Source organism: Camellia sinensis, chromosome 12, assembly GCF_055761805.1.
Source record: "Camellia sinensis isolate YWXY chromosome 12, ASM5576180v1, whole genome shotgun sequence".
NCBI lineage: Eukaryota > Viridiplantae > Streptophyta > Magnoliopsida > Ericales > Theaceae > Camellia > Camellia sinensis.
This window is the reverse complement of record NC_138972.1, coordinates 101,356,509-101,380,717: the sequence shown is the minus strand read 5'-3', so window position 1 is coordinate 101,380,717 and position 24,209 is coordinate 101,356,509. Positions and strand designations below refer to the sequence as shown.

Below are 24,209 nucleotides of genomic sequence, written 5' to 3'. Positions count from 1 at the left end.
CCCCTATCTCCTCTTAAACAATATACATATGCAATGTATTTAAACACTTATCATATACAATGATCAAGCAAAGCACATATACAATGTGGCAATTCAACCGTCATATTCAATGACATAGCACATTTGATTAGTTTCAATTTTCCCTAATCAACGTATAGTATCTATAACAATCAAGGCTATCCTCCACCAATAGCCCAAAGCAGTTATTTCTAAACAGATAAATTATCAACATTTCATAGGTGAGTGATTAATCAATCCAACTACATCATTCAATTCCATCATTTCCTAATTTCATGATTTCCAACTCAATTTCATATTTCCCAAATTAATTATTCAAATTAATTACTCAACATGATTAGGGCATTTCCCTCATTTTTCAAATATCAACCCTAAGGCTCAATTTTATCAATTTAACAGCATTTATTCCATTTTCCAAGGTCTCACAAACACATGGAGTTTAACAATTTAAAACCCCATTTTTTCTTGTAACTTTAAAATAAACCCTAACTTTCCCAAAGCTACCATAATCTACCATTTATACAAAATGACTAAAATCTATGTCAAAACTCATAAGAAGGACTAGGGTATCCCTACCTCGAAGTTAGAAGCCCAAAGGAGTTGATGAAGAAGACTCAAAGTGCTCCAAATCCACGATTTTTCAGATTAAAGTGAAGCCCACGCCACCCTCTATCTTTCTTACAAAGAGATTAGGGTAGAAACACTTTAGAAGTAGATAAAATCTTAGAGAGAGAGAGAGAGTGTGTAGAGAGAGAAGCAGCCGGGGCTAGGGTTTAAGCAAAGAAGATGGTGAAAAAGTGAAGAAGAAGCTGCTGCTGCGAACTGGTATACTCGAGGCTCGCTCGAGCAAAGGAGTGGTCGCTCGAGCGACCAGACACAAAGAAACCTCGCTCGAGCGCAGAAAGCCTCGCTCAAGCCAACAACACGAAGCTTTAGGACTGGAACCCAGAAGCACGCTCGAGCGAAGGAAAGCTCGCTCGAGCCAAGAAACACAACCTTCAGGTCAAAAAGAGACGCAGACGCATGCTCGAGCGCAAGAATGCTCGCTCGAGCCAACAGACACACCACTCAGCTCTCGCTCGAGTGAAGGAACCCTGGCTCGAGCGAAGGAACCAAAACACAGAGCTCGCTCGAGCGACAAAAGCCTCGCTCGAGCGAAGACACCAAAAACTAGGCAGCAACAATTTGTTTCAAAACATACCCAACTTGTTACAAACTTGCCCAACACATCCTAAAACTCAAATACAAAGAATTAAAGGACGAAAATGAAACATATGTAACAACCGACATCTACGGAACTGAGTCCGAAATACAACAACCGAGTCCGGAATACAATAACCAATGAGAGGAAAACCGGGATCGTTATAAAATTCAACCCAAATAAACAATCAAACCTTAAAGCCTCAGGTTTGGTGTTGAACGATTATACACAATTGAAGTATTGCATGAGAGAGAGAGAGAGAGAGAGAGAGAGAGAGAACTGAAGTAGCTATGTTTCACCAAACAATAAACCATGAACCATAAATGATGATAAACAGAAATGAACCAGAAATAGAAATGATGCTAAACTAGAAACCATGAACCATGTAGACCTCAATTCCACTAACAAACAACAATTTAAACTTGAAGCATAGAGAGAAAGAGAGAGGGGGAGAGAGGTACTAGAGAGCTCCAATGGGGGTTCGAAGTTAATGATGATGACGGTGGCTGTGGTTGTGGGAGGAGCCAACTCGGTAAGCCAATCGAAGCACAGTTTCGCAGTTCTTAATCGGAAACTCTAGCCTTTAGAAAGCGAGTGAGAGGGTTGCGACTTGAAGCCACTGAGAGAGAAAGGAGTGAGGGGGAGAGGCGAGGAAGTTGATGATGATGATGGTGGCTGTGGTAGTGGGAGGAGCCAACTCAGTGAGCCAATCGAAGCAGAGTTTCACAGTTCTCAATCGAAAACCCTAGGTTGTGACTTGAAGCCCGAGAGAAGGAGAGAGAGGGGGAGAGAGTGAGAGACAGAAATCATTGAGAGAGAATGGAAGAGGCAGTGTTGAGAGTGAGCAAAGATGGTGGGTAGAAAAAAAAAACAGAGAGAGAGAGAGAGAGAGAGAGAGAGAGAGAGAGAGATAAGGAGGGAATGGGGATGAGACGTGGGTAGGTGGGAGAGGGAGAGAGCACAGAGTATTTGGACGGGAATCAAAGCACCATCTAAACCATTGATGTTTATCAGAATTGATCTGAGCCTTTGAAACTAAATGTATCTTGATATATTTTATATTTTTTCAAAAACCGTTCTACTTTATTATATATATATATATATAAATAAAATAAAAAAATGGTTGTTGACACTATATCAAATTTAGTTTATTTGTGTTTTATAATTTTCCATACAAGTGAAAGTAATTAAAATCATTAAATGCTTTTTTACTATATGTTCTAAAGCTACAAGTTAACAAGATCTTATAAAATAATTGTATATAAATTTAGAAGTTATTGAAATATTTAACTAAAAATGTATCTAAATAATTTAATAAAATATTAAATATATTTTTACTAGTTCCTCACGGGCATTTGTTAGCATTAGTCTAAAAAGAATGAATAAGACTATGGATACATCATTTTCTATTATATTTTTTACCATCTACTCACAATGAGAATGAGGTTTATGCTATGATGGTGTTTATTCTTATTGTGAGTAAGCAGTAGAAATTGCGGTAAAAAATGGTGTTAGTTGTCAAATTTTAAAAACAAGGCTAACGCTAACAACCCACGTACTTGATAAGGTGTATTTAATATTATATTAATTTGTCTTGAGAATAATTTTATATTTTAAATTTATTAATTAAATTAGATGTATAATAATTTTTTATTTTTAACTTATTATTTAAAATTTGTTAAGTTTGTAGACTCATTAAATAAAATAAAATATTATTAATTACTTCTTATTAAGTATTCGTGGGTTTTGTTGATGAATAATACTATATGTATCAATTAGTGTACTAACTAATCTATCAATTTACGATGTGGCATAATTTTAAAGGTTTTTGAAATTTGTAATGTGATTAATGAATGAGGCCAATAATAATGTCATAACTAGTATTGATACATTAGTTAGTATACTAACTAGTGCATGTAGCACCATCGTTTATTAACAAGTGTCCTTAGGAAACTAGTTAAAGTTGCATTAAATGAAATTAATTACTTTCACTAATATAGAATTTAGATAAAATAATGAATGGTTTATCGAAAAGAATTTAATTTTTTTGTAATAACGTCAAAATATTCTCTTTCTTTTGAGTTGATTTTTTTTAGAATTTCAGAATTTTACTTTTTAGTTCTTGTTTTTTTTTTTTTTTATGTTTGGTTGAAAAAAAATAATTTTTACATATTATTATTGCTTTTTTAGTTTCAAAAATTATTGATTAAACTTGTATAATGTAACTTACTTACCATATCCTTTTCAATGAATGATGTAAAAAATATATATATATATATATTTTAAAATAATAAATCATGTTTTAAAAATTTACATTCTTTTTAAATGGAATTAAGTGTTTGATTTAGTCACCTATATATTATACAAGGAAAATAGAGTTTTTAGTGAGAAGGCTTGTGAGAGCTCCAAAGTCTCATTTCACAATTGTTAATTTTTGTGATTTTAAAAATATTTAAAAATAATTCTATTGGCTAACAAAGTAATTATAGATTTAAAAAAAAAACAAAAAACCACTTAAAATTTTGAATTACAAATCCCTAAAATCTCTCCCCCCAATATTTCTCTCTTCCTAAATCTCATCTTATAACAAAGTAACTAAACATATTCCTCAAAAAAAAAAAAAAAAAAGACATTAAAAAAACATTACACATTAAAAAAAAAAAAATACAAATCTCATCTCATAAAAAAATAATTATCTATTTTAAAAAAATTATTATAGATTTAAAAAAACGTAAAACCACAATTGTTAATTTTTGTAATTTTAAAAATAGTACTATTGGCTAACACAGTAATTATAGATTAAAAAAATAATAATTTAAAATTGCTAATTTTTGTAGTTTTAAAAATAATACTATTGGCTAACAAAGTAACTATAGATTTAAAAAAATAATAATTGAATTACAAGTTCCTAAAATCTATTCTCTAATAATTATCTCTTTCCTAAATTTCATAATCTATCTATCTATGCTATATATTATAACAAAGTAATTTTTCATCTTAAAGGCTCTAAGTGTTTCAAAACCTTAAATCTAATTTTTAAATTTTTAATTTTTATAAAAAAAATTAATATTATTTAATTTTAGTGCAAATATATTGTTAGTAAAAAGAAAGAAAGGAAGAAAAAAGCAACAATTCTCAACCACACTCTCCCTCTCAAAATAAATCAAGCCTTTCTTTAAAAATAATATAAATCTCATGCACCATTTTCTCTCCTAAAATAAATTAATGAAAACGAAACTCTCTCACCTCCCATAAGATGTATACTATTAATATCTTTCACAACTGGTCTGATCTATATAAACCTACAATTAAGCCTAACATAAAATAAAAATTAAACCTTATATCTAGATTCTCTCTCTATTCCATAATTAAACACAATTTTATTCCTAAATAAATTTAAACATATCTATACTATGTATATTTTTTTTTTTAACATCTCATAATTTATTATTTTTTTATAATGATTCCATGATTTATAATTTAGAAAAGGAAAGATGAAAAAAATTATTCTTATACACTCTTTTTCTAACCAATTCTTTCTTTTATCTAAAAATACTAGCTATCATGCATTATACTTTTTCCAAGCCATTCATGTCTTCCTCGCCCTATAAATATTACATTCATGGAATGATGAAACTCATTATTTTTTAACTTTCTTTTTATGAGACAATTTGGAGGTTAGTTTGTATTTAATCTATTATATTTTAAACATACTCTTTTATCTTTTAGGTACACCATTTTTTCTTCTTCTTTTTTTTTTTATCTATGACCATTTTTTTTGTTTTTGCATTTCATATTTTGTGTGTCATTTCTCCCTCCTCTCTACCAATCATTATCTATATTTTGTTGGTTAATATTGTTTTACTAGAATTTTTATACTAAAATGGCGTGATAGGGTCATTTGTATAATAAAAAACATGTCATTTATTATAAAGTGATAGATCAAAATCTAAACAAAAACATTATTAATAAGTTTTTTGTATTGATTTTATGTTTGTATATCATTACATTAAAAAAAAAAGTACTTTTAATATTTTTTTGATATCATGATATGTGTTAATTGGTAGTTGACGGAGAGCACTACTAATCTTTTTTTTTTTTTTTCAAAGTTTAAAATTTTTAAAATGCATATGTTGCAATATCATTAATTTTTTCCTACTATAAATTTTATTTTAAATCTTATAAGATTTGTTCAATGACTAATATTCAATTTTTGTAAAAAAATTCCAATATATTCCTTCGAAAAGTTAATATATAGCAAGTCTATAAAATCATATTTTAAAACTCAAAATTATTAATATTTTTATTTGGTTTTAAATAATCATGTTAAAGTATATAAAAATATCCAAATAAAATTACACGTATTAATAAATATGGCATTAGTTTTATTGTAATCACATTTTTTAAAAATTTTTACTCATTTTTAATTTTTTTTGATATTTTAAATTACATGTTACGATAATTCTTCTTATTCATTAAGTTTTTAAAATTTCTTTAATTATTTCCCTTTCAAAAACCAATATAACAATTTTTTAAAATTCATATATTTTTATTCTAAAATAGTGAAGTATTAGAACTATGTCCTTTTCTTTATTTTTTATTTTTATAACAAAACATAATTTAAATTGTTAATTGTCAATACAACAATCTTAATCTATCAATACTATATATTATAGTAAAGGAACATTTGAAACAAAATTTTTAAACTTCTATATAAAATTTTATTTACGAGAGACAAATTACAAAAAAATAAACATAATTATCTTATTCTTAATAAATAATATATTATTTTATCCCGTGCATAGCACGGGTGACATGCCAGTATATTTTTAAAAGAAAGAGTTTATTTTTGTTTTTAGTAATTTTTTAAAAAAAAATTACTCTGTTTTTAATTTTTTTTTTCTCTTTTCAAAATGTCTATTAATTTTTTGAAAAACATTTTAAAAAATAAGAACATAATTTAATTTTTGTATTTTTTTATATAGATTTTTTTTAATTTTGTTTTTAATGAAAATGTTTTTGACTCAACTTTCTAATTTTTAAAATTTTATAGTTGAAAAATGGTTCTAAAATATTTTTAAAAAATGACTCAAAAGAGAGAATATTTAGAACTTATTATAAAACAATTAAATTGTTTTTGATATAACATTGATTACTTTTTCTAAATTCTACATTATTGGAAGTGATTAGTTTTATTTAACACAGCCTTAATTAGTGCTTTAAGGTACTTGTTTACAAGGTTTTGTTAACAAGTATTCTTATAGCACTTGTTAAGTATGTATTAAATATGGTTAGTCATTTTCATTATCATAGAAAAGAGAAAAGACAAAAAATATGTTTTTGTTAGAGACTAAACTATCATTTTCTCTAATTTCTTCTATTTTAAAGCTTAAAAAAAAATAATCATAAAAGTAAATACATTTATTTTTAAAAAACATCTCGTGTATTTTTTTTTAAAATTTTAAATACCTTCTATTTTCAATCATAATTAAATTATATGGTGTAAAAAAAATAAAGGACATATTTTTCTTTATTTTTTAAAATTTTTATATGCCTTTATTTTAAAAAAATATAAAAAATTATGTCTGTTATTATTTTTTTTTAGATTCATTTTTCTTAAATAGAGAGCATTTATTTATTTTTTATAAATCCACCAAATGTTATTTACAAATAAATACATTTACTTTTATGATTAAAAATATATTTTAAAAAAAACTTTATTACAAAAAATGTGTAATTTTAAAATAGAAGGAATTAAATAAAAACATAATTTAGTCTTTTAATAAAAATATATTTATTGGGAAAATGCTAGAAACCCAAATAAATTACCAAATGTTCTACCAAACCTCTCACATGGGTATGGGACCCACATACATGTAATTTGTATGAGTCTCACACCTATGTGAGAGGTTTGATAGAACATTTGGTAATTTATTTTGGGTCCCTAATATAACTCTATTCATTGTCTTTCCTCTTTTTTATGATAGTGGAGTAATTAATTATATTTAATGTGTCATTAACAAGTGTTCTTAGCACTTGTTAACAAAACTCTATTTACGAACAGTGCTACATGTATCAATTAGTGTACTAATTAGTGTAATTAGTACACTAATTGGTGCATATAGCATTATCCATTTACAAAACTCAAATAAATATTGTTTAGGATTTAACTGGTTTTCATTAATTACTTATTATCTATCAAGTATCCATGATAGACTTTATTAAATAAGAGATTATATTTTTCAATATCACCATTGATATTGAATGAATGTTGCAACAGTTGTTTTTAGATTCATGTTCTTTTGTTGATTAATCTTATGAAATTTTTTATATTGTTATAATTCTTAGATTCATTTTAGTTATGATTAAAAACAAAGGGAATTTACTTTTTTTTTAATAAAAAAAGTCACAAAATATCATTTAAAAATAAAGAACGTTCACTTTTATAATTAAAAAAAAAAAACTCAATTATGAAAAGTATATAAAAATGTTAAAATAGAAGTAATTGAAGAAGATGATAGTTTGGTCACTAACATGATATATTTAGGGAAAATTGGCCTAAGGTCCCTCTTCTACTTTTGATATGAGGAGAGGTCCTTTATAATATGTTTTGATGGCTAAGGTCCCTCAAATTTATTTTAGGTTATAAAGTACCTAAATTACCCTTCCTTTATAACATAAATTTGTTTGAATATTATGTGGTTGACTTAACTGATACATTTTGGAAACCGAATTTGAAGTGGAGATTTTGTCGGAGTTTTCGTCGGAGATTTCAGTGGAGATTTTATGGTGGAGATTTCGTCGGAGATTTCAGTGGAGTTGACGAGAAAGATTGCTACGATCGTGTAGATTTTGTTGGAGATTTCGTCGGAGATTTCAGTGGTGTGATAGTGTATTGATCACGTAGATTTTCAGTGGAGTTGAATCAGGTTTGTTTTCGATGGAGATAGCACATGCATTTTGATATTTGTTTTGAATTTTTGTGTAGAGAGAGGCCAGCTTGATAGAGTTGATTTTTATTTTTGAAATTAATTTTTTATTATTTGTTTTTTAATCAATTTGAAAGAGTGTTGACAGTGTGTTGATCGCGTAGGTTTTTGAGTTGAGTTGAATTAGGTTTGTTTTCGATTTAGATTCCAAATGGATTTTGATTTTTGTTTAGAGAGAGGCCAGCTTGATAGAGTTGATTTTTATTTTTGGAATTAATTTTTCATTCTTTGTTTTTTGATCAATTTCAGATAGTGTTGACAGTGTAGGTGATTTTGATGTTTAGAGTTCATTTTTGGTGCTCTGTTTTTTATCAACATGCTGATGAATTATAGTTGTGTTCTATGTTTTTTCAAACCAGAGAAATTTCATTTTCTGCACTATTGTTTGTGTAGTCCAGAGGAAATTATAAGTGCATATGGACATATTATTAGAAGTTTGTAATGGAGATAGAATATGAGAAAGTGAATGTAAGTTCATAAATTTCTCTATACTTGTATTTGTAGTTCAGAGAAAATTGTAAGTTTGTTACTCACTTTCAGTTTGTAGTTCAGAGAAAAGTATTTCTCTGGACTTGTATTCTATGTGATTTTTTTTCTATAATTGTGTTTAATTGTTAGCAGTAAATTTCTCTGTGATTCATTAAGTTTCTGTGATTTTGTTTTTTATCATCTTGAAGGTGAATATCAGTTTGTAGATGTCTTTGGAGTTTTATTTTAAGTTCAGAGAAAATTATAATTTTTAGAAATTTCTCTGGACATTTATGTTGTTCTTGTGAAGTGTTTCTGTGATTTTTTTTGTTGTTTTTTGTTTCAGTTTCAATGGACAGTGCAGTGTTGTTGCTGTGCAAATATGGGAATGATACTATTGTCATTAATGTTTCATGCGAATTGAATTTTGAGGAATTGGTTGGCATTTTGTGTAAAACATGGGAGAATTTGAAACCTGAGACTATGTGTATTTCATATTCTATTTTGGGCCATCCGAATTGTATGGTTCGAAATAATATTGATTTTCTGAATATGTTGAGGGTTGTTTGTGCACGCGGTGTTGATATAGTTGATGTTTCAGTTAGTAAATGTAGTACTTCTGATGAAGAGGATGAAGTGGGGTCTAATTGGGTAGATGTTGTGGATGGTGAGTGTGATAGGCTGGTGGATGTTGAAAGGAATTCACTCTCTAAGTTTTGTTCTCACCAAGAAAAGGTGTTATTGTCGGCTAGTTGGCGGAATAATATTACGAGTGTTGGACAAAAGTTTGAGGGTGGTGTGGTTGAGTTCCGTACTTTTTTATGCAAGTATGCTATTGAGGTTGGTTTTCAGTTTACGTATGTTAAAAATGACAAGCTGAGGGTTACGGCAGAATGTGCATATAAGGAATCAAGGGGGTGTATGTGGCGTGTACATGCTTCTGTTGAAAAAACAAATGGGTTCTTCTACATAAGGACTTTGAACAATGAACATACGTGTGGTGTGGCGGTTCATACGAGTAAACATTCGAGGATGACTTCCAGCTTGGTTTCTGGGCTGATACTTGAAGAGGTAAGTGCAAAACCTTTAACTCGTCCAGTGGATGTTGTGAAAGAAATGAAAGACAAGTATGGGGTCTCAATTAGTTATAACTGTGGTTGGTTGAGTGTTGAAAAAGCAAAATATAGTACATATGGGGATTCTTGTTTGTCATTTAATCAATTACGGTGGTATTTTGATGAGGCATTGAAGAACAATCCAGGGAGTCATTTTGAGTTAGATTTTGAAGATAACAAGCGTTTCAAAAGAGTGTTTGTGGCTTTTCATGCATGCATTGCTGGTTTCAAATATTGTCGGTCATTGCTTTTTCTTGATGGAACATTTTTGAAAGGACGATACAAAGGAGTTATGCTTGCTGCAACGGGGAAAGATGGGAATGAAGGTAATTGTAAATATATCTATTTTTATCTAAGTATGTGAATTTTCTATACATGTAGGAATTGAGTGAATGTGAATTTTCTCTGGTTTTGGCCACTGTGTGGATTTTCTATTGTTGTGGCCACTGTGAGAATTTTCAATGGATTTTTGTCAGTGTATGAATTTTCTCTGGATGTTGTCATTGTGTGAATTGTATCTGTAGGTGGTCACTAAGTGAATTTTCTCTGTATATTATGATTGTGTGAATTTTCTCTGTAGCTGGTCACTAAGTCAATTTTCTCTGGATGTTGCCAATGTGTGAATTTTCTCTAGATGTTGGCAGTGTCAAACTTCTCTGGTTGTTTTATTGTTCTATTTTTCTCTGTTGTTTTGTAGGTGGTCACTAAGTGAATTTTCTCTGTATATTATGGTTGTGTGAATTTTCTCTGTAGCTGGTCACTAAGTCAATTTTCTCTGGATGTTGCCAATGTGTGAATTTTCTCTGGATGTTGGCAGTGTCAAACTTCTCTGGTTGTTTATTGTTCTATTTTTCTCTGCATGTGTGTACCTAATATGCTTGTTCCTATTTGTTTTGTAGGTTTTTTTCCTGTAGCTTTTGCTGTTGTTGATGCTGAGAATAAAGACAATTGGTGTTGGTTTCTTGAACATTTATATGGAGTATTAGGATCAGAAAGGGTGATAAGTTTCATATCAGATCGACATTGTGGAATTGTGGAGGGAATTGCTAGGTTTTTCCCTAACTGCTTTCATGGATTTTGTCTGGAACATCTAAAGAGAAATTTGAGGGATAAGTTGTCATGTGGAAACACAAATTTGGTTAGGGAGACGATTGTGTCCAAGTTTTCAGAATGTGCATATGCTCCAACAAAGGCATCATTTCATTTCAAGTTAAATGAGTTAAAAAGTGAGGGAGGAGACATTGTGAGTATTTTCTTGAGAAGTTTACCATATGAAAATTGGAGTGATGCATATTTTGCAGGGAAACGTTATGGTGAGATGTATTCAAATGTTGCTGAGTCATTCAATTCATGGATACGAGAAGCTCGGCACTTGCCAATAACAAATTTGGTGGACATGATACGGTTGCAAATCATGAATATGAGGTCTGATAGGAGGCTGCTCTCTAGTAAATGGAATAAAATTTTGTGTCATCGTATGGATAGTGTGTTGGAGAAGTCTTTTTTGGACGGGAGGACATGGAATGTGAGTTTATCATCTGATAATGTCTTTGAAGTGCATTGTTTTCCTTCGGTTATGGTTGATCTTGGGTTGAGAACTTGTTCATGTCGAAAATGGGAAATAAATGGGTATCCATGTCAACATGCTGTTGCTGCAATTTTTAGGAGTGGAAAGAATTTGAATTCATTTGTTGAACCATTTTTTCATGCTGATATGTATCGTCAAGCATACTCCTTTTCGATTGGCCCAGTTCCAACTGTTGAAAAACCTGTGTGTAGCATTGAAGATGCTATGATTTTACCTCCATTGAGCAAGAGACCTGCTGGGAGGCCGAAGAAGAACAGAATTGCTTCTACTGGAGAGTTTAAAAGGGTGATTAAGTGTAGTCGTTGTGAGAGTATTGGTCACCATAATAAGAGGACATGCAAGGAACCTTTGTTAAATAGTTGAGGATTATACATTTTATTGATGGAATAATACATTTGATGATTACTTTGTGTATTTTGTTTTGTGAAATTTATTTTTTGGACAGTGTATATAATAATATCAATCAAATTCATCCAGAGAAATTTTTCAATATCAGTTAAAGTGTGTTTGTTGATATATACTATAGGCAGTGGGTTTGTAGTACCTGTCAAATTCATCCAGAGAAATTTTCCTATGGCAGAGAAAATTCTGTGTGTTGTGTTTTGAAGCTTCATATTCATCCACATAAATTTGACAATGGCAGACTAAAGTACTGTGTGGATTGTGTTTTTTCAATTTGATAATTGTTTTGTACTAACACAGTGCATTAGAGATTGAATGATCATATAGGCACCTTCTTTGGTGAGATATGAGTTAAATTTATCTGTAAATTTTTGGTAGCTTCATATCAGTCATTTCAAGAAATGTGCACAGCAGACAGAGCATTCAAAAAATTATTGTACAACCAAGAAACAAAATCAAGCTCTTTTGGAATTTCTCTGAGTTGAGAATTTCTCTGGACCAGGGAAGAATTTCTCTGGACTCACTTGAACTCAGAAATTTGTGTCAAAGCCAGAGAAATTTTCATCCAGAGAAATTTTTCACCATCAGAGAAAACTATATGGGCATTGTGTTCTGAAATTTGAAATTCATGCAATGAAATTTTCCAGTGGCAGATAAAATTACTGTGTGCTTTGTGTTTTGTTGAGTTTGATGATTGTTTTGTACCAACACAAAGTTTTACAGATTACATGATCATATAGGCATCCCCTTGGGACGATACAAGTTAAATTTCTCTGTGAATTTCTGGTAGTTTATACCAGAGAAATTTCTGCACACAATTTTCTCTGGCAGACAATTGTTGAAATTTACATTAGTCGAAATTAAAAAAAAAAAAAATGAAATTTAGATTAGTCAAGAAAGGATATATACATATACGTCAAGGATCATCATTCCTACAATGTATCAACAAGAAAGGATATATACATATATGTGAGACAATTTTCTCTGTGTGGATATGTACATTGTCTTCCTTTCACTAGTTTCACTATTACATTTGTGGTTCTTCTGGGGGTATTTCAATTGGTTCAGTCCATGACCGGCCAACTTCGGTCACAAATCACTCTATGAGTTCTGCCCTCATCAACCATATCTCTTGTGTGGACAATTTGGATTTGATAGGTTCATGCTTGCTATATTGTTTCATTATATAGCAGACAAAGAGGCCACAATCCAGACTGCATACAAATTATAGGTATGGTTAGTTTTAAGAAACATGCAACTGAAATTATCTTATTTATAGATGTATGAAACTTACGAATCGCTTTCTTGTTGTGGAGCATTGTTGACATACTCAAAGTCATAACTTGTGTTTTGTGAGTTAATTAATTTGAAAGAGGGTTGTGATTGAGCGTCTCTTTCAAGACAAGCTTTCAAAAAATTCTCCACGTAATCTTGCTGCAAAAAAATAATTTTTATATAACAGAGAAATTTACGGACAAGTCAATGGGATTCTATGAAAATTATCATCACATAAAGATGATGATGGATCAGAGAAATTTGCACTCGTTACCAATTGTTTTGCATCTTTGACATATTTGTCTTCTGCATCATCCCTCCTTGGCCTCAGTGAGTTGTAGAACCTCCATAAATTGTCTTGTTTGTCCAGGACAAGCAAGGTCCAGTGATTTCCATGTGTGGACTTCTCATTACCTCTAGTATTTATTGGGAAATGGAGGAACCTATAGTTCCTCCATGCTGTTTCAATATGCTTGTCAAATAAGGACACTCGAAAACTTTGATTTTCTGTCATGTTGATGAAATTCTGTGCTCAGAGAAAATCAAAAAATGGTTTTGTTAGTGACACAACTGACTTCAAGAAGTATATTAAGAAGAGAAAGTAGAAAGTAAATTCCAGAGAAAATCAAATAAAATAGTAGTAACATACTAAGCACATTGATGTGAAAAAAAATGAGGTTGGTTGTTGTTTCTCTCTGATTTGGTCAGCCAAAAGGATCTCTCCATAGCCATCAATGACCTGAAAAATATGATTTATAATTGTAATATTGTTTTATAAAGGCTGATGGAACATTGCAGAGAAATGTTGATGAAAGGGAAAGACTTACATTGTTGGCAATTTCTTTTTGCTTTATGAGGTTTCCAATGTCTTCAAAGGTAATGATATTCAACTCACTTGTCCAAATTAAAGCTCTACAAGATGACAAAGAAGGGATTGAATTGTTGTTAATGCAACATAAGTTTGTAATTTGTTGTTTGTTATGTTCTATTTTGTTTGTTGTACTTACTCAAGCCCAGACACATTTGATATGTGCTGCAAGATGTCTTTTATATGATCTTTTATCAATCTTGAAATGGGAAGAGTTTGTGGAAAGACCCAAGATTTTGTGATGTTTATAGGTTGAGGCAAGACGTATGCATCAGCATCAAGCACTTCTTTGTCCTTCGTGCTTTGCTCAACTTGTTTTGCAGCTTGTTTTGAAGCTCTAGTCACTTTCGCAACTTTCGGATATTGGAATTCTGGATCATGCTGCTTTTCCTTCCTTTCTTTTGCCTTTAAATTTTTTATCCTTGAGGTTGGATCTTTTTTGACTGTAGGCAGTGAAAATATTAGGAAAAGTGAAATTTCTCTGAAGCAACAGATGATATTTCAATATGTAAATTTATTTAATTCAATATTTTGCAGTTACCATAGAGTTTCTTCTTTTGTTTCGGTTGTTGTTTGTGTGGCATTTGCTCTTGTTGGGTTGTTGGTTGTTGTTCCAGTTGCATTCCAACTATACACAGTGAAAATCAAACAAGCCCCAAAAATGGAATAAGAAAATATACAGAGAAATGAAATGAGCAGTAGAAATATAACTAATGTGTTGAGAGAGATATAACTTCCAGAGAAAATTACCAATGACAGAGAAAATTATAATAAATATAAATTTCTCTGAGTTATGATGGCACAAGGACATAACTTTTTGTGGCTCAAGATTTTCACTGACCTTGTGGTTGAAGTTGTGTTGGTGTTCGGTATGGTTGTGTTGCTAGTTGGACAGATAGTTCTTGAACTTGTTCATGCAATTTGGCATTTTCAGTTTCAAGCTCCGAATTTGAACACCTCAACTGTTGAATTGTTTTTGCATCGTCTGCTTTTTCAACCTCCAACATCCTTAGTTTCATTCGGATTGTGCTTTCTTTTTCTTGAAGTTCTGAGTTATGTGATGTCAGGATTCTTATTGAAATATCCTTTTCAGCAAGTAATTCCATCCAATTTCTGTCTTCTTCTTTTTTAGATTGAGACAGTGCCTTCAGTCTTTGACGTAGATCAGCAATTTGGGCATCCTTTGATTCCTCAAATTCTTCAGGCTGATGCATTGTTGAGCCACAAATGCCATCATGTTGTTGGTCCATCGGCTCATTATTTTCTTCTTCATCACTTTCATCCTTGTTCTCTTCTTCTTGTTCATCTTCATCTTCATCTTCTTGTTCACTGTCTTCTTCTTTCTGTTCATTTTGTTCTTTGTCTTCTGGTTCTATTTCTTCACTTTCTTTGGTGGTTTCTTCTTCTGTGTTGCTTGCTTGATGTTCTTGTTCATTGCTGGCTTCGTATTCTTCTGTGTTGCCTTCTTTTTGTTCATTCCCTCCATCTTCAGATGGATCTTGTAATGTCTCCTTGAATATGACAATTGCCTTTTTTAATTCTTTCTTCATTTTTTTGCCAAGACAGAACTCCTCAGATGGGTTTTTGACTAGCTGCTTGTTATCAATCTGTAACAGGAGACTCTTTTATTAGAGAAATGTTACAAAATTCACTGAGAGAAAAAATTCAAATAAGGAAAATAAAATTCATCTAAATGATACTAATTGGAAACAAACTTCAGAGAAAATTGTATTGGGCCAGAGAAAATTAGAGACATGGAGTTAATTTTATGGGGCAGAGAAAATTATGAAACAGTGAAATAAACAGTGTTTATAAGTTAATGTTTTACTATATTTGTGTCAGAGAAATTTGAATTCCAGTGAAAATTCATTAGAAGGGTAGAAATAAACAGTGTTTATCAAAGATGCAAGGCACACAAGTTATGGGCAGAGAAAATTATACACAAGGAGATAAAATTTGATGGGCCAGAGAAAATTATGTAACAAAGAACATAATTCAGATATTAGAGAAAATGAATCAGGGCATATAAGTTAATGTGTTACAATTGTGGTCAGAGAAATTTGGATGGCAGAGAAAATTGATTACAATGGCAGAAATAGACCAGTGGTTAACAAAGAAGAAAACAGAAATTGATATTTCAGAGAAAATTAATCTTAATCAATCAATGCACAAGGAGGGAAACAAAGCAGTGGTCAGAGAAATTTTGAAATTTCACTGAGATTTCGGTAGCAATAGGAATCTAACCTGTCGAGGTGCAAGAGAGTGGACTGGTGTCTTCTGCAGCTGTTTCGTCAAGGTTTGAAGGTTCCACTTGGCACATCTTGGGAAGTCTGTTGTGTTACTGTCTTCTGAGTCAATGATAGTTGCATGTTCACATAGCCAATACTGTGATGAAAATGAAAGTAAATAAAATTTTGTAAACGCACAAATTTGTAAGTATGATAACTGCAAATTTGAATGGATATTATACTTACCAGCAATGCAATGACACACCCCGTAACTTTTTCTGGAGTTCTGTGCAATGCCATGATAGAATCAATCAATGTTGATGTGATTGCTTCCGGCCAATCATACTATTTCATTGATTCAAGAGGTTCCACATACTTTATAAAAACCCAACCTATTGAATTCCCACTTGTTGCAAAAAATAGGGTGAGACACAAGTACAATGTAACAATGATTGCTACATCTTTGAAGTCAGTTGGTTGCTTGCCTTTCATTGCTTTGACCAAGGCATTTTTAAGAACAGGACCAGTGAGCCTTGTGTCCTTTTGGAATCTTCTCCTGAGGAATGCAGATTTTGGCTTTTTAGAGTATCTTAATGACATGGCTCCTTTACCTCCTTCCAAACCAAAAATCAAGGTCATGTCATTTGTTGTTGTAGACACCCCATTTTTGACCGACCTTAAGACTCAGACGTCACCGATTGAGCGCTTGGTGATATTGCATATTGTGCTCGTTCAGAAGTTTCAGAGTCTTGGCTGCGAGCCCTGCCTCCGGACTTCCGAACCCTCTTCTGTGCCTTGCCTCGGTTTACGAACCAGACTCGGTTTTCTCTGTTTCTTTTCCTGAGGGGAGGGAGAGGTCCTGTAGACCATCTCTCAGTGGCCGTGGGCTACATTCTGTGGCCGTAGGCCATTTTGCCCATTTCGGAGCCCGGTTTCCGGTTTTCCGGGACCGTCAGGCCGTGTGCCTCGGTTCGGGACCGCCTAACCATCTCCGTTTGCTCTGATTTTTGGCATGCATCTTATTTACTCCCTTTTGAGGGACACTGGGGTCTGAGAAACCCACTTCGTGGCCGAACGCCACTTTCGGTGTTTAACGGGCAGTTTCTGGGACCCCGAACTGCGTGTTTTGGCTCCCGAACATTCGTTTTGCATTTGTTTTCGTTCATTTTTGGCAGGTACCTCTATTTCATCACTAGGAAGGTCATGGAAGGGTAGGAGGCCAGCAATTGTTTCAACAACCAGCTTTTTACTCCTCCGGCGCCCTCCGACGCCCGTTTTTCGCACTTCCGGGCCAATGTTGAACACCTTGGAGCCATTTTCTTCAAACCCAAACCACATATTTGTGATGTACACACATGGGAGGACCCTAAAAGTTCATGGCCGGCCACTAATTCCATTTGACCCTTTTGAACCCCTCATTCCGGGCCAATGTTGAACAACTTGGGCCATTTTTCTTGAACTTTTAACCACATATTTGTGTTGTACACACATGGGAGGACCCTAAAAGTTGGTGGCCGGCCATTAATTCCATTTGACCCTTTTGAACCCCTCTTGAAAATGGCTTGTTCTCTCTCCTGTTTCAGAGTTTCCAAATTCGAACCACAGGGTTGTGAAGAGGAGACCTGGGAGGCCACCTTTTTGTGGTGGCCGGCCACTAATTGAACTTGACCCTTTTGACCCCTAGCTGGCCGGCTAGGGGGGGTGGCCGGCTGGCCACCTGCAGAAAAAGTAAGGGGCCGGCCATGTTCCTCATGATTGGTACTTTACAGCTGTGCAGCTGTTTCCCCCAGAAAATATCCCAATCCGGGGGATATTTTGTGGGGGAAAGCTTGCCTCCTTTTCCCCCACCTTTACACCCTCCTTTTGGTCCTTATAACCAGCTGCCATTGTTTGTTTTGAGGGTTAGAAAATTTGTTCTTCAAGCCTCAAGATCCATATCTCCCTCCATCCTTCTCATTTTCCTAAAAAACCTTAAGTCCTATACCTTGTGTTCTTCATCACCACCAAGCTCTACCATCACTACTTCATTTCCAGCAACAAGGAGAGCTTCTCAAAGGCTAAAGGAGCTGCAAATTGGTCCAAGAAGCAACAAAAGCTTTGGTCTTCAAGGGTAAGTGACATTTCTCCTCTTTTGACCCTTTTTCTTGATCCATTTGTAAGCCCTATATGCTTTTTGTTTCAAGCTCCGGCCCTAACTGGAAGTGGCCCTCTTTTGAGCTCATTTTCACTTTTCATTAAGGACTCAACCCTGTTTGAGCCCTCCATGATGCACTTGCTTCATTAATCCTCTTATATGTCATAATCTTGCATGCTATTTTTGGCCCATGATTAATCTGTTTTTGAGCATGATGTAATCTGTTAATGTGCTTATTTTGGGCCCTTCTTCAACATTGTTGAAGGGCCCCTCACCATTTGGTGCCTCCATATGTCACTTGTAGTTATATCCCTTATTTGGCCCCATTTTTGCATAAATTGGTAGCCCCCTTTGCTTCTGTTTTTGTATTTTTCACAGAACTGAAAGTGGCCTTATTTTGGCCTATACTTCATGTTTCATTAACACTTTTTTTCTTTTTGGTGATTATTTTGTATACTTCATGTTATAGCACCTTTTGAGCCTCAATCTTGTGCCCTTTTTTTAGCATGTTTGTATATTGATTCGAGGCTTTCCATATACTGTAAACATTCATATTTTTGGTCCCTCTTCAATGTTGTAGAAGGAAATTTTTCAGTTTGGATTTTGCTTATATCACTTGCTTCATTACCCCTCTCTTGGCCCCTATTCTTGCATGCCATTTTTGCCATACCTATGCTTGCTGTTTGGCCATGTTTATAACTGTGAAAATGCCTTTTTTGGGACTGTCTAGCTTCTGTATTTGCATTGCATGTCCATATTGTGCATATTTGGCATAGCTATAGGCCATTCCGGGTGCCTAATTCGCATTTCGGGACTATTCCATGCATTTGGTGTCATTTCGTCTCATTTCGGGGCTGCTTTCCCCCACTTTTCAGTGCTGAAAGCCCATATCACATTTTCATGTCATTCGCATTGTGTATGCCATTGCCTCAGTTTGCGTGCCCGTGTGCACGCATTTCGAGGCACTTCATTTTTATCTGCCGGCGTCCTATGTGAGTGTGGCTGAGGTTCACTCATGTTGGTATAAGCCCATATCACATTTTCATGTCATTCGCATTGCGTATGCCACCGCCTCGGTTTGCGTGCCCGTGTGCACGCATTTCGAGGCACTTCATTTTTATCTGCCGCGCGTCCTATGTGAGTGTGGCTGAGGTTCACTCATGTTGGTATAAGCCCATATCACACTTCCATGCCATTGCATTGCGTATGCCACCGCCTCGGTTTGCGTGCCCGTGTGCACGCATTTCGAGGCACTTCATTTTTATCTGCCGGCGTCCTATGTGAGTGTGGCTGAGGTTCACTCATGTTGGTATAAGCCCATATCACATTTTCATGTCATTCGCATTGTGTATGCCATTGCCTCGATTTGCGTGCCCGTGTGCACGCATTTCAAGGCACTTCATTTTTATCCGCCGGCGTCCTATGTGAGTGTGGCTGAGGTTCACTCATGTTGGTATAAGCCCATATCACATTTTCATGTCATTCGCATTGTGTATGCCATTGCCTCGGTTTGCGTGCCCGTGTGCACGCATTTCGAGGCACTTCATTTTTTATCCATCGGCCTCTTATGTGAGTGTGGCTGAGGCTCTCTCATGTTAGTATAAGTCCATGTTGCATTCTATATGCCATTTCCATGCCATTGCATTGCGTATGCCATTGCCTCGGTTTGCGTGCCCGTGTGCACGCATTTCGAGGCACTTCATTTTCATCCATCGGCCTCTTATGTGAGTGTGGCTGAGGTTCACTCATGTTGGTATAAGCCCATATCGCATTTCCATATCATTTGCATTGCGTATGTCATTTTCTCGGTTTGCGTGCCCGTGTGCACGCATTTCGAGGCATCTCATTTTCGTGGCATTGTGCATGTTAGGCTATATCTTAGTTGCATTCATGCATGTCATGCATATTGCATCGTGTTCGGGATAGGAGTTAGCCCGGGCACGGGAAACGAGGTACGTTTCGTACTCCGAGTGACGGAACGTGTCTCAATTCCCTAGTCATCGACACTCCGGCTTATCCATGATGGAGTTAGGTTCTTGTTGTGTTTACACGTGCACTCATTCTATATTGAGTTGCACATTTCGACCCCTCTGCCATCATGCACCGATATGCGTGATTGGTGGCACGAGGATCGAGGCATGCATATATCTGTGAAAATACATTGCCATGCCCCTTTCCTGCTCTCTGTTGCAGCAAAATGAAGAATCAGCAACTTTTCGGAGTTTGGCTCGCATTTCAAGAAAAGGTGTAAACAGAGGCTAATTGGGGCATCCCAGTGGATTTCCGCGCAAGGCAGCCCAGACATGCATCATTCATCAGAAGCAAGGCAGTCCCTGACTTGCATGCCAGCTTTACAGTTTTATTATTTAATTTGTTAATTAATTAGGAATTTGTATATTATTCGGACTGTAACATTTGGACTGTAATATTCTTTTATTTGGGACTGTATATTTATTCGGACCCTCTGCGCGAGGGCACAACTGTAATAAGTGTGTGTGTGTGTGTTGTATGTCTTCCAACCCCACGTCTTTCTCCCTTTTATTTACCAGCTTATGGTGGTTAGACTAGGGCATATTTCAATTAGCATACAGTATGATAGCATGTTCGCATTCATTCATCTGTTTTGCATGCACCGGGCTCGGCGCATCATACTAACTGCATTGTACTTTCAATTCTAAATTGAATGCATGTTAGTTGTAGCATTCCATATGCCATGTTTAGAATAGCCGAACCTGCTATAATTGCATTTTGCATGTGTTGCATTAGGCATTTTTGTATACTTAGGATTCATGCATGGATTTCTAATGAATGTCTGTTTTGGCTTGGAGTACTCGGTAAGTTTTATGCTTTAGCATCCTTGCATGCGTGTGAGTGAGTGCCATGAATAGCATGCTTGCCATAAGGCTAAATGCTTATGTGATATATCTGCCTGAATGCCTGTGGGTGAAGGTTGGGTTGTTTAGATTGGAATAAATCATCGACTGTTTGTTTTAAGCCCACTAGATAGTGGCAAAACCATCCTTTCTTAAGCCCACTTGAGGGTGGAAAAATCTGCATTTTAAGCCTACTTGCGAGTAGCAAACCATCTTTCAAAAACAAACACGAAATGTTTTGTTCCAATTCGGGCGACCCAGTCTATACTTATATGCTGTGTGCATCACATAGTAACCTAGGCTAATAACCGGAATAAGAACACACAATGTTTTTAAAAATAGATATCATGGTTAGTAGAGGCCGGTCTTTGACCGGGCGAGCGGGGGTGCTCACGAAGTGACCTTCCCCAATCGTATCCAAGTTCCCGAGCCGAGGCAACTTTGGTGATGACGGACACGTGGCCTTTTGGCACCGAGTCAGGGTTTCCTAAATTTCCCAAAATAAAATATTTAGGTGGCGACTCTGTATCTGGCAAAGTAGTCCATGTTTGGCACTTCTTTCAAAAATCAGTTTTCTCAAAACGATTTGCCGGATTTGGACTCTTTGGTTCAGATTTAGAACCGTGACTACGAAAGTCGAGTCCGAGCTGTAGCGAGGCCCCCCCGCGGGCTTGTTACAATTGTAAAGGTCAGGTTCTTCTTCCCAACTGTGAATGCTTTTGTTTTTTCATTGTAACATTGGATTATGGCAACTACATCATCATCGGATTTCCTAGATTTCTTTGGATCCATCCTTCCAGTGGTTAGAGCTTGGATCAAATACCAGAATGGGGTCTTTTGAAGCTCTAGAAGATGTTTTGAACTGAATTTAAGTGTTTGAAAGAAGGAGACGACAGATGAGAGGTTGGATCGGAATTGAATGCTGTAGTGAGCTCTCTTTCTGTGGAGTTTAACAGGTTTTTTCCCCCTTGAGCTTGAGTCTTTTGAAGTTGGGGTACTCATCTGGATGCTAGTTGCTTCATCAGCTTGGACTTGTGTGTTTTGGGAAGGAGTTTGTGGTGTTTTAGTGCTGGTTTTTTATCTTAGATGATAAGAGGACTGAGAGAGTTGTTCTTGCTTCCTTGGTGTTTCTAGTGTTTTGCTGCTGGTTTTTGATCCTAGTCCATAAGAAGACTGAGACAGTTTCTGTTTTTTGCTTGGTGTTTCTGGTGTTTCGCTGCCTTTACGTTTTGCCATTTCTAGACAATGATTAAAGCATAGAGATGTCAACATTAAATCCCAGAGAAAAATGGAAATGTCAGAGAAAATTACAGATAAGGGAGAAAATTGGAGATGCCAGAGAAAATTACAGATAAGGGAAAATTACAGAAAATTTGACATGTCAGAGAAAATCAACACAGCATCATAAACATGGGAGAGAAATTTTCAATAATTGTTTAAATTACAGATAGAAGTAAACATACCAGAGAAAATGAATGATAGAAAAAAGTAAACATGGCAAGTGAAAGAAAATTTGCATTCCACAATTAGCAAAGATAAAATAAACAAAGTAATGTAAACATGGCACTGAGAAGTACACCATATTGAAATCAAGAATTGAACAAAATAAACATACCAGAGAAAAATGCACATTCTGGAGAAAATTACACATTCTTGAGGAAATTTCCATTCCAGAGAAAATTTCAATTCATAATATTAAAATGCAAGAAAAATTTACATACACAAGCAGAGAAAATTAACCATGATAGAGACACTCAATGGAGGAAAGTGGTGCGATGTGGTCAGAGAAAATTATAAATACCAGAGAAACTTAAGACAGAGGCAAGAGTGTAATTGACATTGCAGAGAAGGATACATATTCCAGAGAAATTTACAAAGCAGAGAAATTCAGAAACAAAATGACAGAAACATATTCAAGAATAAGATCAAAATTCAGAGAAATAACTTTTTCTCAAAGTACATATGGCAGAGAAAATTCCAAGAAGAAACATTCATTCCAGTCCACAATATTAAAATTCCAGAGAAAATTTAAAATGACAAAGACACAAGGGAGGAAAGTGATGTGATGTGGTCAGAGAAAATTATAAATACCAGAGAAACTTAAGACAGAGGCAAGAAAGTAATAGACATTCTAGATTAAGATAGACATTGCAATTAAAAATACATATTACAGAGAAATTTACGGAGCAGGAAAATTTATAGACAGAATTACATAAACATGTTCAAGAATAAGATAAAAACACAAAAAATTGTTGTGAAAATAAACATGCCAGAGAAAATTGAAAGAAGAAAATTACATTAATAAAAAATCAGAGAAATTCAAATGCCAGAGAAATTTACAGATAAAATCACACAAACATGTTGAAGAATAAGTTCAAAATACACAGAAATAAATTTTTTCAAATTCAGGTAGCTTTTTATTACGAAATTGAAACCCTAATTTATGAAAGGTTATTATAAAATGCTATTAACTGTGTTTCCAGAGAAAATCTAGTTGTATTGTAGAAAAACTGACCAGAGTTAGGATGAAACTTGAATGATGAGTTGATATGGCCCGCGATGAAGATGCGACGTGACGAAGATGTACTGAGATGATGATGAGCAGTGAAAACGAAGCTTTAACCTAGGTCAGAGAAATTTGTGAGGAAGGAATGGGAATGATTTTTGGAGAAGATAACGAAGCTGTAATGTCGATGGTGCAGATGATGTTGAAACCCTAATTCTGCTGTTCTCCTGTTCGTGAAGATGCTGGATGTTTGGAATGTAACTGAGATGTCGGAATGAGTTTGGTTCTGTGTTGATTTTGGCGAGGGTATTTTGGTCCACAAAATAATTAAAAACGCGCGCCAAGTTGTTTCAGGGACGTGAGGCATCACTATCTTTTTGTGTGTCCTTTATCCTCTAAATTGTTATTATTAGGGACCTTAAAAAAAAATCCCCATATATTTATAGCCTTTTCAATTTTCTACAATAATTGAGTTGGTTAAGAAATTTAATATGTAACGCCCTCAAAAAAAATAAGACATTAAACATTCATTCAAAAAATACGT

General features: G+C 34.3%; 2 protein-coding genes and 2 long non-coding RNA genes across 4 annotated transcripts; 1 reads left to right on the top strand and 3 right to left on the bottom strand.

The window, feature by feature from the left end:
- Nucleotides 1-7,953: 7,953 nt before the first annotated feature.
- On the top strand, nucleotides 7,954-11,871 carry LOC145804670 (uncharacterized). Its single transcript, XM_082899432.1, has 2 exons — nucleotides 7,954-10,117; nucleotides 10,691-11,871. The coding sequence occupies exons 1-2, from the start codon at nucleotides 9,028-9,030 to the stop codon at nucleotides 11,740-11,742; spliced, it is 2,142 nt and encodes a 713-aa protein (XP_082755558.1). The 5' UTR covers nucleotides 7,954-9,027; the 3' UTR covers nucleotides 11,743-11,871.
- A 1,041-nt stretch (nucleotides 11,872-12,912) lies between these two features.
- LOC145804230 (uncharacterized) lies at nucleotides 12,913-13,664 on the bottom strand. Its single transcript, XR_014345854.1, has 3 exons — nucleotides 13,331-13,664; nucleotides 13,076-13,215; nucleotides 12,913-12,995 (listed from the first exon to the last, which is right to left on the bottom strand). It is a non-coding gene; the product is annotated as an uncharacterized LOC145804230 (long non-coding RNA).
- A 52-nt stretch (nucleotides 13,665-13,716) lies between these two features.
- On the bottom strand, nucleotides 13,717-14,336 carry LOC145804669 (uncharacterized). Its single transcript, XR_014346918.1, has 3 exons — nucleotides 14,064-14,336; nucleotides 13,884-13,968; nucleotides 13,717-13,795 (listed from the first exon to the last, which is right to left on the bottom strand). It is a non-coding gene; the product is annotated as an uncharacterized LOC145804669 (long non-coding RNA).
- A 91-nt stretch (nucleotides 14,337-14,427) lies between these two features.
- LOC145804668 (uncharacterized) lies at nucleotides 14,428-16,773 on the bottom strand. The gene is made up of 4 exons (XM_082899431.1): nucleotides 16,399-16,773; nucleotides 16,169-16,309; nucleotides 14,766-15,531; nucleotides 14,428-14,552 (listed from the first exon to the last, which is right to left on the bottom strand). Exons 1-4 carry the CDS (start codon nucleotides 16,450-16,452, stop codon nucleotides 14,443-14,445), a joined length of 1,071 nt encoding a protein of 356 aa, XP_082755557.1. The 5' UTR covers nucleotides 16,453-16,773; the 3' UTR covers nucleotides 14,428-14,442.
- Nucleotides 16,774-24,209: the final 7,436 nt, after the last annotated feature.